Source organism: Danio aesculapii, chromosome 2 (genome assembly GCF_903798145.1).
Source record: "Danio aesculapii chromosome 2, fDanAes4.1, whole genome shotgun sequence".
Taxonomy (NCBI): domain Eukaryota; kingdom Metazoa; phylum Chordata; class Actinopteri; order Cypriniformes; family Danionidae; genus Danio; species Danio aesculapii.
The window spans coordinates 52,870,229-52,889,389 of record NC_079436.1 but is presented as its reverse complement, the minus strand read 5'-3'; the positions used below and the strand labels follow the sequence as shown (position 1 = coordinate 52,889,389).

General features: G+C 32.7%; 1 protein-coding gene across 2 annotated transcripts in view; it reads left to right on the top strand.

The window, feature by feature from the left end:
* The first annotated feature begins 4,173 nt into the window (after positions 1-4,173).
* The window catches only part of ralbp1 (ralA binding protein 1), a 35,474-nt gene continuing 20,486 nt past the window's right edge, over positions 4,174-19,161 (top strand). The window contains exons 1-2 of one of the 2 annotated variants that reach the window (XM_056445672.1): positions 4,174-4,238; positions 13,896-14,230. In XM_056445672.1, coding sequence (XP_056301647.1) covers positions 13,984-14,230 — 247 coding nt within the window. In that variant the 5' untranslated portion in view covers positions 4,174-4,238; positions 13,896-13,983. Of the gene's footprint in view, positions 4,239-13,895; positions 14,231-16,606; positions 16,804-19,161 lie in introns of those variants that run through there. The other variant, XM_056445673.1, reaches the window with a different exon arrangement.

The window sequence follows — 19,161 nt, the reverse complement described above, 5'->3', positions numbered from 1 at the left end:
GGTAATTTTCCGGAAAGGTCTGTATGTGTGAAGGGGGCTTTAGTCAATTAGCAGACACTTTTATCTGAAGCGACTTACAATTGAGGAGGCATTCAGAGATTCAACAAGAGGAGGCAATACACACAAGAAGGGCTAATCATACAAAGAAACTGTACGTGCTCTGAGAATTAGGTGCATCCGTTTTTATAGATAGAGAAGAGTGTTTTTACAGGTGGTTTGTCAAACCCACTTACCTGTGTAAAGCACACTTCATAAATGCACAAGTTTTTTTTAGAGAGATACGAAGTGATTGTGGCAGCTTGGTGGTGCAGTGGGTAGCACAATCGCCTCACAGTAAGAAGGTCGCTGGTTCGAGCCTCGGCTGGGTCAGTTTCTGTGTGGAGTTTGCATGGAGTTTGCAAAATGAATAAATGAATGATTCAGTGAATCACTCATTAAAACAAGGACTTGCTGCCAACTACTATTTTAGTGCCATAGTTTTATTTGTCCATAACAGGTCCAGACACGCACAAAAACATTCAACAAAACATTGTATAATTATTACTACTCTAGAAATCGCTATATTTGTCAATATCACACACCTCTGAATCTGAATCACATCTGAAAAACTCTACATGTGTAAGATTACTGGAGATTTACTCCAGTACTCCAAACATCTCCAACCCTCAAACATCTGAATGGCTAGAGGTATCTTCTTGAGGTAAAGGTGGTTTTATATATGCACATCCTGACTTATCCTTAATAATATCATTTCATAAAAGTATTCTTTGCCAATTCTAAATAGGGAAATCATATTATCAGCCAATGACTATCAAAGTACAACAATGTTTACGGTCAATTAAATAGTGCTAATGTTGTTTTGAAGTCGTTCTTACATTCGAATATTATATAAAGTGTATATATATATAAAGTACCATGGTAAACAATAAAGCGTCCATGTCACAAGTTGTCACTGAATGCATGTGCGAAAATAAAACCAACTTTACCTCAATGAAAACCTTTATTTGATCTCAGTTTCATTGCATTCCTTTGTGGGAGATTACCATGTTTCACTTGTGGTTTTTGTTATTGTAAAAACGTAACGTGAAGATGTTGTACTGAAATCCTTCACGCGTGTGCTTTTGCAGTTTGGAGATAAACTAAAACTTACTAAACAAGTCTTGGAAGTGTGCAATCAGCGCGTGCTTATCCGCTGTTTGTCCCAGCTGTTATCACTGATGTTGGGAACAGCACATTGTTCAGGAAAAAAAAAGTGGGAGGAAAGTGTTACATAACCCGTGCACAAATTCCAGACATGTTTCAGTGATTAATTGTGTTGGCTCGACAAAATCAGCATGTAATTATTATGCAGGCTTGTATATCAACGGCTTTAGAATTACTTGCATTCAGACAAGATTTTCTGCAAGTAATGAACAGGTCTTCCAAATAACTTCATTGGAAGTATATACACTGTAAAAAAAATGCTGGGTTCAACACAATCCCTTCATGCCATTCTAACACAAATCAATTAGGTTAACTTGATGGATTTTACAATTTTAAGTTGATTGAATATAAAACAATTAAATTGTCCTAAAGCAAGAGCAAGAGCAAATATTTAATAATAATAATAACATTCATTCATTCAATAATTTTCCTTCAGCTTAGTCTCTATTTCAGAGGATGCCACAGCGGAATGAACCACCAACTATTCCCCCATATGTTTTACGCTGTTTTACGGATGCCCTTCCAGCCGCAGCCTAGTACTGGGAAACATCCATAAATACTCATTTACACACACACTCATACACTACGGTCAATTTAGTTTATTCAATTCATCTATAGCGCATGTGTTTGGACTGTAGGGGAAACCAGAGCCAACACGGGGAGAACATGCAAACTCCACACAGAAATGAATAAATTAAATTGGCCATAGTATTTGTGTGTATGTGTGTGTGTGTGTGTGTGAATGAGTGTGTATGGGGGTTTCCCAGTACTGTGTTGCGGCCGGAAGGGCATCCGCTGAGTAAAACATATGCTGGAATAGTTGGTGATTCTTTCCGCTTTGGTGACCTCTGCAATAGAGACTAAGCCGAAGGAAAATGAAGGATATGCAGAAAGCACAGTGCTGTTTATTACAACAAAACAATAACTTTAAATTAGTTTATCAAAAATATAACTTTTCTACAGATAAACTGTTACAATTGAAGTGCAGATTGTTCCTCTAAAGCTGCTCTGGAGGTCAAAATGAATTTCAAGGAAATCTTTAAAAAGAAAAAAAATAAATATATATATATATATATATATATATTACTCACTTTCAAGAGCAAATGTCAGATCAATTCTTTCACACAGACAGTAAAGCTTTTTGCTTTTTGTTAACTTTAACTGAAGGGTTTTAGAAGTTTTGGTATTATTGACTCTCATGTGTGTGTGTGCGTGTGTGTGTGTGTGTGTGTGTGTGTGTGTGTGTGTCAAGTAGGCATGGGCCAGTGTGATTCTGACATGAAATGAATTTATTAATTTTTTTTAAGTAAAGCCAACTTTTTGCTCATAGTTGCTTATAGGCTAAGAGGTTTCATTACCTTTAAGAAGACATTTGGTCTGCAAAATAAAGGCAACACTTGACCCCTTCTTGCTTGACACTAGGCATGGCATGATAACCGGTTTCAAGGTTTATCGCGGTTTAGAAAAGTCAAGGTTTTAAAAATGAGGCGTCACGGTGGCGCATTGGGTAGCACGATCACCTCACAGCAAGAAGGTCGCTGGTTCAAGCCTCGGCTGAGTCAGTTTCTTTGTGTCAGTTTCTTTGCATGTTCTTCCCGTGTTGGCGTGGGTTTCCTCCGGTTGCTCCAGTTTCCCCCACAGTCCAAACGCATGTAGGTGAATTCATTCATTCATTCATTTTCTTTTCGGCTTAGTCCCTTTTTTAATCTGGGGTCGCCACAGCGGAATGAACTGCCAACGCATCCAGCATTTGTTTTATGCAGCGGATGCCCTTCCAGCTGCAACCCATCACTGGGAAACACATACACACTTATTCACACAGATACATACACTACAGACAATTTAGCCTACCCAATTCACCTGTACCGCATGTCTTTGGACTGTGGGGGAAACCGGAGCACCCGGAGGAAACCCACGCAGAAATGTCAACTGACCCAGCCGAGGCTCGAACCAGCGACCTTCTTGCTGTGAGGTGACAGCACTACCTACTGCGCCAATGCATTGCCCATTTCTAATCATAATAGATTTAATAATTTCTTATTTTTTAAACTTAAATTAATTTCTAATAACTGATTTATATTATCTTTGCCATGATGACAGTAAATAATGTTTGACTAGATATTTAGGTAATTAGGCAAGTTATTGTATAATGATGGTTTGTTCTGTAGACTATCGAAGAAAATATAAAGCTTAAAGGGGCTAATAATTTTGACTTTAAAATTGATTTAAAAAAAATTTAAACTGCTTTTATTCTAGCCGAAATAAAACAAATAAGACTTTCTCCAGAAGAAAAAATATCATCAGGCATACTGTGAAAATTTCCTTGCTCTGTTAAACATAATTTAGGAAACATTTAAAAAAGAAAAAAAATTCAACGTGGGCTGGTAATTCTGACTTCAACTGGATATAAAATGTATTAAATCTCTGAAAGTTTCACAATTGAAATCAGTTGACTAAGTTTAACCACTGACTCAGTAGCATTTATCAGTTGTATGTGTATGTTCTGCTGCAGTTTTATGATGAGTGCAATAAAAATATGTCCAAACTCTTATCTGGCATCTCAGATAATGATTCTTCATAACCATAAACACAACGATTATGCTTGAATCATGAATGTGATTTCAGTGAAGTGACCTAACCACAGTAAAACAACAAGGAATCTCTGTTTTCCAGTTACTAAGGAACAGTTTGTTTTATTATAGCCACAGCTAACATTCAGTTTTTAGCAGCTGTAGTTAGGTTTGTTGCTAAACAGCTTCATCTGCTGGACAAATACTGAATCATAGAAATATCTTGACTTTGTACAAAATACTTACGTGTTGTTTTTATTTTGCTGTATAAATGAATATTATTAGAAACTTATCATATTTAATATGTCCAGACGTGTATATTAAGCTTAAATTAGCATGGAGCGATAGTAGAAAAATTAAACTACATCTCCCATGATTCAAGAGGGCCGCAACTGCGCATGCACGCGTGTCAGATGGGACGTAAACAAGCTACAGGAAGCGCAGCTGTTACATAGATCATAGCAGGTTTGTACACGGCATAATTTTTAATATATTAATACTTTTATATAATAATTTTCAGCATTATGTCTTGTTTTGTTGATTATAAAGCGTATGTGTCTATTAATAGTTTCAAAGGTTGACTTTGCTCATAAAATCCGAGGTCCGTTAGCAAGCATGCTAGCCTAGAAACTCCCTTTATGCACATTTGGACTTTATATTAATATCATACATATTAATATATGTTTTCTCAGCGATAACGTGGGTTAGTAATAGATTTAATGCGTATATAGATTATATTTCATGTAGTTTGACTCGTGTTTCATTCAACGAAACAGCTGCTGTCAGGATGGATTTATTCTGCTGTTTATTTGAGAAAGTAATTTCTTATTATTAATTATTACGACTGCGCAAATTCTGTCTGTGTAACCTTACTGTGTTTTGAATGTGATGTGGTTTTATTTTGCGGTACTTCTTGCATGTTGTAAGACTAGGTTTCACGGATATACAGTAGATGAATATGTTAACTTATCTAAAAGTAGCTTATTTTATGTATTTGTCGTACAAGTATGATTCTTGATCTGCAATTTTATATATTTGTATTCGCTTATCGCATTGAAAGATTGTTTATATCTAGTTTTCAGGGGTGTGCTTGGAACTAATGGAAATGTGTAGAGAAGTGGCACGCAAGTGTAAAAAAAATAATTTTATAAATTATATAAAATCAGTTTTGATTGGGATGAATAATTGCATAATCATTTTTTTTCTTTTCAGCGTAGTCCCTTTATTAATCTGGGATTGCCACAGCGGAATGAACTGCCAACTTATCCAGCATATGTTTTACACAGCGGATGCCCTTCCAGCCGCAACCCGTCACTGGGAAACATCCATACACACGCATTCATTCACACACACTAAGGTCAATTTTAGCAGACCCAATTCACCTGTACCACATGTCTATGACTTGTGGGGGAAACCGGAGCACCCGGAGGAAACCCATGCGAACACCCAGCTGAGGCCCAACCGCGTCGCCATAAACAATCATAAAATAATAATTTTAAATATAGTATTTGTTATATTATATTAATCCAGATGTATGGCACATTCGTGTGTAGAGAAGAGACATAGCATTTTAGAAATAATTGATGAATGATTTAATAAATCTTATTAAAATAATAATTATTAGGGTAAATAATTACATATACAACTAGTATTAATAAAGTATTAATTATATTATATAAATCCAAACCTATTATTTAATAAGAACTTATTAATCAATGGAAATGTTTAGAGAAGAGGCTTGAAAATGTCAGATTAGTTGTATAAATAATATAAAAATAAAATAATGTTTTTATTTAGATAAATAATTATTGAATTTAAAATAAAGTATTAATTATATTATTCCAAATGTATTAGTAAATATGGTCAAATTAATCAATGGAAATGTGCAGAGAAGAGAGATGCCATTTTAAAAATAATTGATGAGGGATTTTACGAATGATAAAAAAAATAAAACACAAGAAGGTCGCTGGTTCAAGGCTCGGCTGGGTAAGTTGGCGTTTCTGTGGGAAGTTTGCATGTTCTCTCTGTGTTTGTTTGGGTTTCCCCCACAAGTCCAAACACATGCGTTAAAGGTGAATTGGGTAAGCTAAAATGTCCATAGTGTATGTGCGTAAATGAGAATGTATGGGTGTTTGCCAGTGATGGATTGCAGCTGGAAGGATGTCCGCTGCGTAGAACATATGCTGGATGAGCTGGCGGTTCATTCTGCTTAGGTGACTTCAGATTAATAAAGGGACTAAGTTGAAAAGAAAACGAATGAATGAATAATTAATTTATTACAATATATATATATATATATATATATAACAAATAATTAATTAATAATTAAGCAAGAAAGTTACGTTAAAACAGTATTTATATTATTTCAAACGTATTATTAAATAAGATCTTATTAATCAATGGACTTGTTTAGAGAAGAGGCTAGAAAATGTTTAATTGTATAAATTATACAAAAATGAAATAATTTCATTAAGATAAATAATTACATATACAATCAAGAAAATTACGTTTAAAATAGAGTATTAATTATATTTATCCAAACCTATTATTAAATAAGATCGTATTAAATGAATGGAAATGTTTAGAGAAGAGGCTTGAAAATGTAAAATTAATTGTATAAATAATATAAAAGTAAAATAATATTTTTATTTAGAATAAATAATTACATGAACAATCAGGAAAGTTACGTATAAAATAAGGTGTTACTTACATTATTTTAATCCAAATTGAAGAAGATCAAATCAATAGTTTAACCAATAATTAAGTTAATGCATTAGTACAAACAAATAAAAACAAATTACATTGAATACTAAATGATTTATTCATATTATTAGTTCTTTAAATAAATGCACTACATTAATGAATATTATAAATAATATTTAGGCCTATATTTATCTTTATAATATAATTTTTCACAGTATCAGTGATGATTTTATGCAAGATTCTGCATAAATCAGGATGGGGAAACACATTAAATGGTGGGATGCATCTAAAAAAAGAAAGAAAAAACAAAACATTATAAAATGCCAAAGTGTTTTCTTATATCCAGCTCTTTAGTTTAAATTCCATTAGACAACATTTTTATAAGGAGAGCACTTTGATGGACAGTTTTAAAAAGGTACCACCAGGAAGAGTTTTACATTGTTTTTTATCAAAAATAGAACTGAAAAACCATATTTTTATATTTTATTTATATTTATATTTTATATATTTGTGTAAGTAATTTATTTATTTATTTTATATAATACGGATTTGTTTTTATCATGTAATAGTTTAATGTATATCCATTTGGCCACGAAATAGCCATAAGTTGCTGATGTGGCAATAAATATGTAATAAATAAATAAATATCCAGCTCTTTGTTTACAGATTATATGTAATTTGTCAGTTATACACCTTTATATTGAGTTAATGTAAATATGTATTTAATACTCCGAATGCCTTCTCAATTGGACAAAAGCATCTGCTAAATGTAAATGTAATTAGGGCTGCACAATATATCATTTTAGCATCGATATCACAATGTGTGTAATGTATTCGCAATAGTCACGCAGAATTATGATTTTACTTGAACAGGAACCACAGTTCAAGCCATGCATGATTTGTTGAATTTTAACCATACATTTATCAATTAGGAGGGCTAATAATTCTGACTTCAACTGTATGTATACTTTTTTCCCTTAAACAAAAAGTTATAACATCTTGTTACTATTACATGTATAAGAAAGGTAAAAAATACAGAAAAAAAGTGTGGGGAAGGGGCAAAAAATCAGAAAGAAAGAACTAAGTAAGGGGGGAATTTGAGGTGTTTCTGCAAGGGTTCAATCACTGCTCTCTTGAGGCTCGTTTCCACTGACTGGTACGGTACGGTACGGTACGGTACGGTTCGGTTTGGTACGGGTCACCTTTATCAGGCTTGCGTTTCCACTAACAAGGGTACCCTTTTGGTGGGCGTGGTGTATGACAGAAAGTTTCAGTCGACGTCATTCTCACTTGAGGAAATGTCTACAATAAAGCTGTACAGGTCGCTCACATATCATGTGAAAAGCACTTCTCACAACACAGATGCTTCATACACATAAATACTTGTGTAGAAATGTTTATTACTAACTTTTCAATGAACATGAGTTGATTATAACTGCAGATCAAAGACAGTGCGAAACAGCCTACTGTAACGTCTGTAATTATATCAAATAACTAAATAAATGAACATATATAAACACATACAGCCCCTTACAGTCTCCGATATGTTACCAACTACAGAAGAACACACACAACAGACATTTTGTCCGTATTTAGGTTCAAAACAACACAAAATATAGCCCACAGTCAGCGTAAACCTCTCATCTGTGTCTGTAATCTTCAGCAGCACATGTAGCCTCTGTTAGAGAGTAATTCCGTCATTCTGAGTTCATATTAGTCCAAAATGTGAAGATAATAAGTTAGTTAATCATGGCAGTTTGTTCATGTTTGCTGAAAAATAATGTGCTCCTTTTTTCCAGCTTCTTTGTTTCTTCACGCTTCACTCTCGCGTTTGTCAGTGTCTGACAGGATCGGGTTTTAAAAAGCACATCAATAATCAAGCGCAGGTTATTATCATCAGCTCAAGAAGTTTGTTATTTCAGATGTAATGTTAGACGCGTGAGAGCTAGCACGAAAGCGAAACCGCTCGCGCCTCAGACTGGCTCGTAAAAAAAACTACATGGCACAGGGTAAATCTGCTCTTCTTCTTGACTTTGTGGCTGTTCATCCAGATGACGACAAGGTTTGTTTGAGCCCAGATCGATCATGGCTCGTTATTATATGTATTTATAATTCCTCTGTAATCTCTCAGCTGTGTTTTTCAAACATGGTGGGTTTTTTGTTTTCATTCTGGCTTGTTGCGTAAGCGAATGACGTATCTCTGTAAACCAATAGCGTTCAGCTGCGCATGTGGCTCCGCCTTTTGGTACCCTTTCTCGTGTTTGGTACCCTTTTGAAAGGGTGCCGAAAAAGTTGTACGGTACGGTTCAGTTCGGTATGCTTTTTGACAGTGGAAACGGCTATAAAAGCATACCAAACCGAACTGTACCGTACCGTACCACTCAGTGGAAACGGGCCATTGTTGAAGTACTCAATAAATTGATTCTATATTACATGGAAATTCTTTGTTTTATTTTTAAGGGAAAGTCTTAGCTTCTCTAGTTGCAGGTATAATACATGATGTTTTTTTATTAATGTGGAGGATCTTTTAGTTTCCATTTTAGTTAAATCAGAAAAATAAAATATCGCAATGTCAGTTTTTTTCCCAAAATCATGCAGCCCTAATACAGGTTTTTTTTACTTTAATCTAACCATGAACTCAAAGGTGGTTGTATTTACAGTAAATATACTTTATTATGTGTGTTATTGTGAATTATTCAAAAATGCAGTTTCTAAAAAAACTTGAACTTTTTCCCACTGTTTTTGAACGTTCTTTACATCTGTGATATACCAATATTTATCAGCCTGCCATAAAGACCACTTTTATGATTTAGTAAATTATAATATAAAAAAATACATGTTCTTCCCTGAATTTATTTTTCTTGTTAACAGTTCTGTTTCAACAAGATCGAAACTTGTAGATCAAGTTTTTTTTCTTTATTTGATGTCAGCGTTAGTTTGGGCATGTGTTTGAGCGTGTTGTGGGGCTTTTTATGGATGAAAATGGTTTGGATTTGGGACTGCAAAATATGGCTCTACAGTGAATTATTTAGCAAATTTATAGAACTTTATATTTTTATATGTATTTTTATAGTACACACAAAAGCTTGTATCTGCTAGATGGCTTTGTTTTAGGTGTTCACAATATAATGCACAAGAAAACACAAAAATTACACACATTTTAACACAATTTTCTGTGTGTTCTTCTACTTTGTAATTTCCTGTGAAGTTTACAAGCAGTTTCTGAGCCAAAAAGTCTTATTACACACATTTTAACACAGTTTTCAGTGTGTTTTTCTACTTTGTAATTTCCTGTGAAGTTTACAGGCAGTTTCTGAGCCAAAAAGTCTTATTACACAGACTTTTTAACAATTTTCTGTGTGTTTTTACTTTGTAATTTCCTGTGAAATTTAAAAGCAGTTTCTGAACCAAAATGGTTATTACACACTTTTTTAACACAATTTTCAGTGTTTTTCGACCTTTATAAATTTTTTTGAGAGTTTCACGCATTTTCTGAGCCAAAAAGTCTTATTACACACATTTTTTTATCAATTTTCAGTGTGTTTTTCTACTCTGTAATTTTCTGTGAAGTTTAAAAGCAGTTTCTGAGCCAAAAAGTCTTATTACACACATTTTTAATAAATTTTCAGTGTGTTTTTCTATTTTGTAATTTTTTGTGAAATTTAAAAGCAGTTTCTGAGCTAAAAAGTCTTAATATACACATTTTAACACAATTTTCAGTGTGTTTTTCTACTCTGTAATTTCCTGTGAAATTTAAAAGCAGTTTCTGAACCAAAATGGTTATTACACACATTTTTAACACAATTTTCAGTGTTTTTCGACCTTTATAAAATTTTTTTGAGAGTTTCACGCATTTTCTGAGCCAAAAAGTCTTATTACACACATTTTTAATAAATTTTCTGTGTGTTTTTCTACTTGGAAATTTTTATAAATGTTTATTTTCTTTGTTCTTTTTTATGTTTTCTTTCTTTTTTCGTTTCTTTTTCAGGGTGTATGCTCACTTTTTTCATTCTTTTTCCATAATTGTATTAATCCAATGCATAAAATGATTTGATATGACTTTGATATGGCGAAGGTGACTTTAGTGTTCCAGTCTGCTCTTCTCAGCCCATAAACTTTTTATTTTACTGCAGATGTAAAAGAACGTGTGGCAGCTAGAGGGCATTAGTATCATTATTATGACCTTATATGAACAGATTTAAGCATTTAATTACACGTATTCTTAAGTATACAGAACAAGTTTCATTAGATATCCACATCATTCATTTGAAGGTTATCTTTTTCCCTGATGCAAGAACTGCACTTTAAATTGATCACTGGCTGGGAGTCAATTTAAAAAAAGAATCGATTCCAAAGAGTTGAGAATTGGGAGCCGATTCCAAACGTTCTGAATCAAGTGGAACTCTAACTCTGTTTAGTTTAAAAGAAATAATTAATATTTTGACAAATTCTTTGAATAATTAATAATTTGAATTGAAATATTCAGAAGATATTAATGATCAGATACTTTTACTTAAACAGATTTGGTTGAATTCGCTTAAATTAATTGGCTCAAATAACCATAACCACGATTCACGTACCATTGCATATTTTCTAACAGCTTTTTATTGTATGCATGCTGCTATATACAAATAATAGACAATATATGAACATGTAATGCTGATTATTACCTTTTGTTTAAGTTAGTGGTGATGGTTTATAATGCACACTTATGTCTTTAACGTCTTTGTCTTAAACATTTTTAGACATGGTGAAACTGATTTATTGTGCACAAAATTTTGCCTTACTTGCATATAAAAGTTACCAGATGCATGGCGTGAAGGGTTTAATCATACAGTATTTTTGTTTTAAATGAAATTCTGTCGTTTTTTTTTTTTTAATATATATAATCTTGAAAACTTGCTGTTGTTATAATACATCTTATTGATAAAGTACACCTTTATTCAGTGCTGTAAGGCTGTTATTTCAGTGTACAGTTTTCAGTTTCGATTTGACAGTTGACCAATGTAATTTAGACATGTTGTGTTCGTGTGCATCTCAGAGCACTTTAATGGATGTTTTTAAAATGTTTTTCCTGGAAAAAAGTTATTTAAATTATTATTTTTTTAAGTATTTATGAACTTATTTGTTTATTAACTGATTTAATGATTAACTTATGTAGTTATTTAATTTTTTATTTATTTATTAACTAATTTATTTATTAACCTATTTATTTTCTATTGGCCTATTTATCTATTTACTAATTTATTAACTTATTAACTAATTTATTGATTAACTTATTTATTAACTTATTAACTTATTTATTTTCTATTAGCCTATTTATCTATTTACTAATTAATTAACTACTCTATTAACTTATTTATTTATTAACTGATTTATTGATTAACTTATGTATTAATTTTTATAAACTTGTTTATTAACTTTATTTATTTATTTATTAACATATTTATTTTCTATTAGCCTATTAATCTATTTACTAATTTATTAACTAATTCATTAACTTATTAACTAATTTATTGATTAACTTATTTATTAACTTATTTATTTTCTATTAGCCTATTTATCTATTTACTAATTAATTAACAACTTTATTAACTTATTTATTAACTGATTTATTGATTAGCTTATGTATTTATTAAATTTTTATAAACTTATTTATTAACTTATTTATTTTCTATTAGCCTATTTATCTATTTACTAATTTATTAACTACTTTATTAACTGATTTATTGATTAACGTATGTATTACATTTTTATTAACTAATTTATTTATTTATTAGTTTCTATTAGCCTTTTTATCTATTTACTAATTTATTAACCTATTTATTTTCTAATAGCCTATTTATCTATTTACTAATTTATTAACTACTTTATTAACTTATTTATGAAAATATTTTTATTTATTAACTTATTTATTGACCAATTTCTTTCTTTATTTATTTATTGACTGATTTACTTTTTATTAGCTAATTTATTCCTTTATTTCATGTTTTGTTAAGTTATTTATTTATTCATTAACTAATTTATTTATTAACTGATTTATTTCTTTTTTTATTTACTAATTTATTTATTAGTTTAACTTATTTATTAACTTATTTTTATTAGCTTATTTATTTATTTATGTACTTATTACCTTTTTTATTATCCAATTTATTTATTTATTGACTTATTTTTATTAACTTATTTAATTGTGAAATTGTTTATTCATTAACTAATTTATTTATTTTTATTTATTAACTAATCTATTTATTATTTTAAATAATTTATTTATTTATTAACTTATTTTATTAGCTTATTTAGCTATTTACTAATTTATTTATGTGCTAATTTGTTTATTTAGTAACTTTTATTTAGTTTTATTTTTTTATTTATTGACTCATTATTATTAATTTATTACCTAACTTATTAACTTATAAGTTAGTTAGTAAAATATTTTTATTTATGAACTAATTAATTTATTAACCTATTTATTTATTTATTTATTTATTTATTGACTCGTTTTCTTTTTATTACCTTATTTATTTATTTCATGTTTTGGTAAATTATTTATTAATTCATTAACTATTTATTAACTTATTTATTTCTTTTTTATTTACTAATATATTTATTATTTTAACTAATTTATTTATTAAATTATTCTTATTAGCTTATTTATTTATCCATTTACTTAACTAATTTATTTATTATCCAATTTATTTATTTATTTGTAAAATTATTTATTCATTAACTATTTATTAACTAATAATTTTTTTTATAAACTAATTTATTTATTATTTTAACTAATTTATTTATTAAATAATTTATTTACAAATTTATTTATGTACTAATTTGTTTATTTAGTAACTTAATTATTTTTTATTGGATTATTATTTTTTTTATTTTTGTTAACTTATTTATTTATTCATTAACTAGTTTATTTATTACATTAATACAACATATTTTATTTATTAACTAATTTGTTCATCAACAAATTAGTTTTATATTAACTTATTTATTTTTTATTAGCTTGTTTATTTCTTTATCTATTAACAAATTTATTTATTAACATTTTATTTGTATGCATTTATTTATTTACTTATTAATTATTAATTTTGGATCAAGTCTTATTGAAATAAAGTTGCTATTGAAGTTATTATCATGCCATATATTTTCATGTATGTTAATCTCGTCATGAATTTAGTCATAAATTACTGATGTGGCAATAAATAAACAAACAAACAGCGTTATGCAAGCAATATATTTTGCACTTGACAAAGCTTCCTTTTAGCTTATTTCCATCTTGTGGGATTTGAATATGAGGAATCGAGTAAATAAATAAATAAATAAATAATTCATCGATTAATTCCCAGAAGTTGGAATCAGAATCAAACAGCCCACACTATGCATTTGAATTAACACTTTTTTTCTCTCTTTTTATAGGTGACATGGAAAGGTGACGTGTCATCAGAGTGAACAGCCAATCCCAGGGCACTGTGCTGCGATCAGAAAATACCAGTGCAGCGCAGAGATGACCGAGTGCTTCTTACCACCCAGTAGCAGCCCTGCGGAGCAGAGGAGGGCGGAGCATCCAGGGGGCGTGGCTCGTACCCCGAGCTCAGAGGAGATCAGTCCCACTAAGTTCCCCGGTCTGTACCGTACAGGTGACCCGTCGCCCCCTCACGACGGACACCACCATGAGCCGCCCGACGCTGCGTCTGACGATGAGAAGGAGCACAACAAGAAGAAGAACAAGTTCAAGAAGAAAGAGAAACGCAGTAAGATAAACACACTCACACGCTCTCTATTTACACTCAACATTGCCTTATGTTGACACACTCATCTAAAAAAAAAGACTTGTTCATATGTATTGTTTGTGTTGTAAATAAAGCGCACACACATTTTAATTCAACTCAGTTCAAGTTTATTTTTGTAGTGCTTTTCACAATGATTATTGTTTTAAAGCAGTTTACAAAAGGTACAAAATTAAAAAGAGAAGAGACAAGAAGAGTAAAGGCCAAAAATTTCTTACAAAATTATTGCATTACAATTAAATTCGGGAAAAGTTAAGGTTATTAGATATCATAGCTTTAAATAACTAGTAACTATTAGCTTTTAACAGTAACATTATTCTATACACTCACTGGCCACTTTATTAGGTTCACCTGTTCATTAACGCAAATTTCTAATCAGCCAATTACATGGCAGCAACTCAATGCAGTCAGGTGTGTAGACATGGTCAAGACGATCTGCTGCAGTTCAAACTGAGCATCACAATGGGGAAGAAAGGTGATTTAAGTGACTTTGAACGTGGCATGGTTATTGGTGCTAGACGGGCTGGTCTGAGTATTTCAGAAACTGCTGATCTACTAGGATCTTCACGCACAACCATCTCTAGGGTTTACAGAGAATGGTCTGAAAAAGAGAACATATCTAGTGAGCGGCAGTTCTGTGGGCACAAATGCCTTGTTGATGCCAGAGGTCAGAGGAGAATGGCCAGACTGGTTCCAGCTGATAGAAAGGCAACAGTAACTCAAATAACCACTCGATACAACTGAGGTATGCAATAGAGCATCTCTGAACACACAACATGTCCAACCTTGAGACAGATGGGCTACAGCAGCAGAAGACCACACCGGGTGCCATTCCGGTCAGCTTTAAACGGGAAACTGAGGCTACAATTCCCATAGACTCAGCAAAATTGGACAATAGAAGATTGGAAAACGTTGCCTGGTCTGATGAGTCTCAATTTCTGCTGCAACATTCGGATGGTGGGTCAGAATTTGGCCTAAACAAAATGAAAGCGTGAATCCATCCTGCCTTGTATCAATGGTTCAGGCTAGCGGTGGTGGTGTAATGGTGTGAGCGATATATTCTTGGCACACTTTGGGCTCATTAGTACCTATTGAGAATTGTACGCCACAGCCTACCTGAGTATTGTTACTGACCATGTCCATCCCTTTATGACCACAGTGTACCAATCTTCTGATGGCTACTTCCAGCAGGATAACGCACCATGTCATAAAGCACAAATCATCTCAGACTGGTTTCTTGAACATTACAATGAGTTCACTGTACTCAAATGGCCTCCACAGTCACCAGATGTCAATCCAATAGAGCAATTTTGGGATGTGGTGGAACTGGAGATCGCCATCATGAATGTGCAGCCGACAAATGTGCAGCAATAGCATGATTCTATCATGTAAATATGGAGCAAAGTCTCAGGAATATTTTCAGTACTTTGTTAAATTTATGCCACGAAGGATTAAGGCAGTTCTGAAGGCAAAAGGGGTCCAGCCCGGTACTAGTAAGGTGTACCTAACAAAGTGGTCGGTGGGTATAGATAGCAAAATTTACCAGTTTTTTTTTAAAGCATGACGGTAAAACACAAACGCGGTTATGAATGTATTAAAAATTGTGCTTGTTTGTTATAAATTTTTGTCATTATTACTATTTTTTACAATTTATGTATCTCCTTACTTCCATGTGCAGCCATGCTCCCGTTGTAGCTAGTGTATTCTGGTAATTTTTCTCCCCCTTGATTTCGAGTGTGGTCCTGATAAATCTCTGTTTCAAGGGATATCTACCCCTTCTCCTTAGCCCTACGGCTTCAAGCTAAAGAGAATTGGGACACCCCTCCTTCTTCTCATGAAGTCGCAAAACGAGGGGTAGGGGAAGGGCAAGGGCTAAGGGGTAGAACTGGGAGTGGGCCTAAATGTCTGAATACTAGTATCTTGAAAAATATCTAGTCAAATATTATTTACTGTCATCATGGCAAAAATAAATAAATCAGTTATTAAAACTATTATGTTTAGTAATGTGTTGAAAAAATCTCTCTGTTGAACAGAAAAAAAATATTCAGAAGTGCTAATAATTCTGACTTAAACTGTACATAGTTTAATAGCACAGACATCTACGCTTAATTTGCAAATGTTCCAGTTTCAGTGCAGCTTCAGAGTGAATTCTTGATTTCCCTGCCTCTATATTTAGCTGTCCCGCAGCAGCCTATTGCACAGCAGCAGGAAGTGATGGAGTGTTTGGGGACACACCCTGTCCACTCCTGTAGGTGTGTGTTATAGTGACTGAGGAGGTGTACTGACTGATGGGGTCAGAAGCCTGTTAGAGACTGCCTGAGCACTGCTGGAGTCAGGATAGGGGGAACGGATGACTAAAAAAGAGCCGGCACAGGGGGACATTTCTAAATTGTAGGCTGACCTCTTTACAGCAGTTTTTCTGTGTCTTGCTCTCGTTTCGTTCTGCTGGTTTCAGTCTCACTAACCTTGAGAGAGGCAGATGCGGGACAGTCAATTGTGCACAGCCATTTAGTAGGACGTTTTCTTTTGAGCAGCAGGTATTGGAAGTGGGATTTGTCTCTTCTTTTTTGTTTTCTCTTTTCATTCTCTTCATCTCTTCTCTTTGTCTTCATCTCTTCATCTTTATTTGTTCCCATCTCTTCACTTCTCATCTTGTCTCTTCTTTTTGTCCATCTCTTCACTTTTTGTCCTCTTCTCTTCTCTTTTCTTCTCTGTTTTGTCTCGTGTCATTTTTGGTCTCTTCTCTCCTTGTCTCTTCCTTGTTGTGTCTTTTTCTTCTCTTCTTTTTGTCTCTTATTGATTTTGTCTCTTTTGATCTCATTTCATCTCTTCATGTCTCTTCTTTTTTGTCTCTTATTCACATTTTGTCTTTTCACTTGTTGTTTTTTTTTTTATTATTTCTTTTTGTCCCCATCTCCTCTCTTCCTCTCTGGCCTCTTCTCTTTTTTCAGCTCTTCTCTTTTTAGTTTTTTGGAAGCGGGATTTGTCTCTGCTTTTCTTTTCTTTTCTTTTGAGCATCAGGTATTGAAGCAGAATGTCTCTTTACTCTTTTCATCTTGTCTCTTCTTTTTTTGTCTTTTCTCTCTTTTCTTTTTGTCTCTTCATCTGTCTTTTTGTCTCCATCTTCTTCACTTCTTATCTCGTCTTTTTTTCTTGTCTCTTATTCACTTTTTGTCTCTTCTTGTTTCTTCTTGTCTCTTCTCATTTTGTCACTTATTCACTTTTTGTCTCTTCTCTTGTTGTGTTGTCTCTTTCTCTTCTTTTCATCTCTTTTTGTCTCTTCTCTTGTTGTGTTGTCTCTTTCTCTTCTTTTCATCTCTTTTTGTCTCTTCTCTTGTTGTGTTGTCTCTTTCTCTTCTTTTCATCTCTTTTTGTCTCAATCTCCTTTTTTGTCTCTTCTCATCCCGTCTCTTCTTGTCTCATCTCTTTTTGTCTCTTGTCTTTTTTTAAAATCTTTTTTTTATGTTTTGGAAGCGGGATTTGTCCTCAAACTTCAGGTTTTTTTTGTCTCTTACCATTTCATCTTTTTTTCGCCTCCATCTCTTCACTTTTTGTCTTTCTTCTCCTCTATTCTCTTCTCCTTTTGTCATTTTTGGCCTTTACTCTTCTTGTCTCTTCTCTTTTCTTTTTGTCTCTTATTGACTGTCTCTTCTCTTTTGTTTTCTCTTATTGTCTCTAATTCACTTTTTGTCTCGTCTTTTCCTGTTTTTTTATTTTTCTCATTTCTTCATTTTTGGTCTCTTCTCGTCTCCTATTTTTTCACCTCTTGTTTTTAACTCTTCTCTTTTTGTCTCTTATTCGCTTTTTGTCTCTTCTTGTTTCTTCTTATCTCTTCTCTTTTTGTCTCTTATTCACTTTCTGGCTCTTTTCTTTTGTCTCGTCTCTTCTCTTGTCTCTTATTCACTTTCTATCTCTTCTCTTTTTGTCTCTTCTCGTCTTGTCTCTTATTAACTTCTCGTCTCTTCTCTTTTTGTCTCTTATTCACTTTCTGGCTCTTCTTTTGTCTCTTCTCCTCTCTTTGTCTCTTTTCTTTTACTCTTATTCACTTTGTCTCTTCTCATCTTGTCTCGTCTTGTCTTGTATCTTCTTTCTTGTCTCTTCTCTTTGTTTCACTAACTTCTCGTCACTTATTCACTGTCTCTTCTCGTCCTGTCTCTTGACTTTTTGTCTCTTCTCGTCTTGTCTCTTACTAACTTCTCGACTCTTCTCTTTTTGTCTCTTATTCACTTTCTGTCTCGTCTTATCTTGTCTCTTATTAACTTCTCTTCTTTTTTGTCTCACTAGCTTGTTGCCTCTTGTCTCTTCTTTTTGTCTTTTATTCACTTTTTATCTCTTTGTCTCTTCTCGTCTTGTCTCTTATTAACTTCTCATCTCTTCTCTTTTTGTCTCTTCTCTTTTTGTCTTTTATTCACTTTCTGTCTCTTCTCATCTCTTCTCTTTTTGTCTCTTCGCTTTTGTCTCTTATTCACTTTCTGTCTCTTCTCATCTTGTCTCTTAACTTCTCTTCTGATCTCTTCTCTTTTTGTCTCTTCGCTTTTGTCTCTTATTCACTTTGTCTCTTCTCGTCTTGTCTGTTCTCTTCTCCTTTTGTCTCTTCTCTTCTCATCTCTTAACTTCTTGTCTCTTCTCTTTTTGTCTCTTATTCACTTTGTCTCTTCTCATCTCTTCTCTTTTTGTCTCTTCGCTTTTGTCTCTTATTCACTCTGTCTCTTCTCGTCTTGTCTGTTCTCTTCTCCTTTTGTCTCTTCTCTTCTCATCTCTTAACTTCTTGTCTCTTCTCTTTTTGTCTCTTATTCACTTTGTCTCTTCTCATCTCTTCTCTTTTTGTCTCTTCGCTTTTGTCTCTTATTCACTCTGTCTCTTCTCGTCTTGTCTGTTCTCTTCTCCTTTTGTCT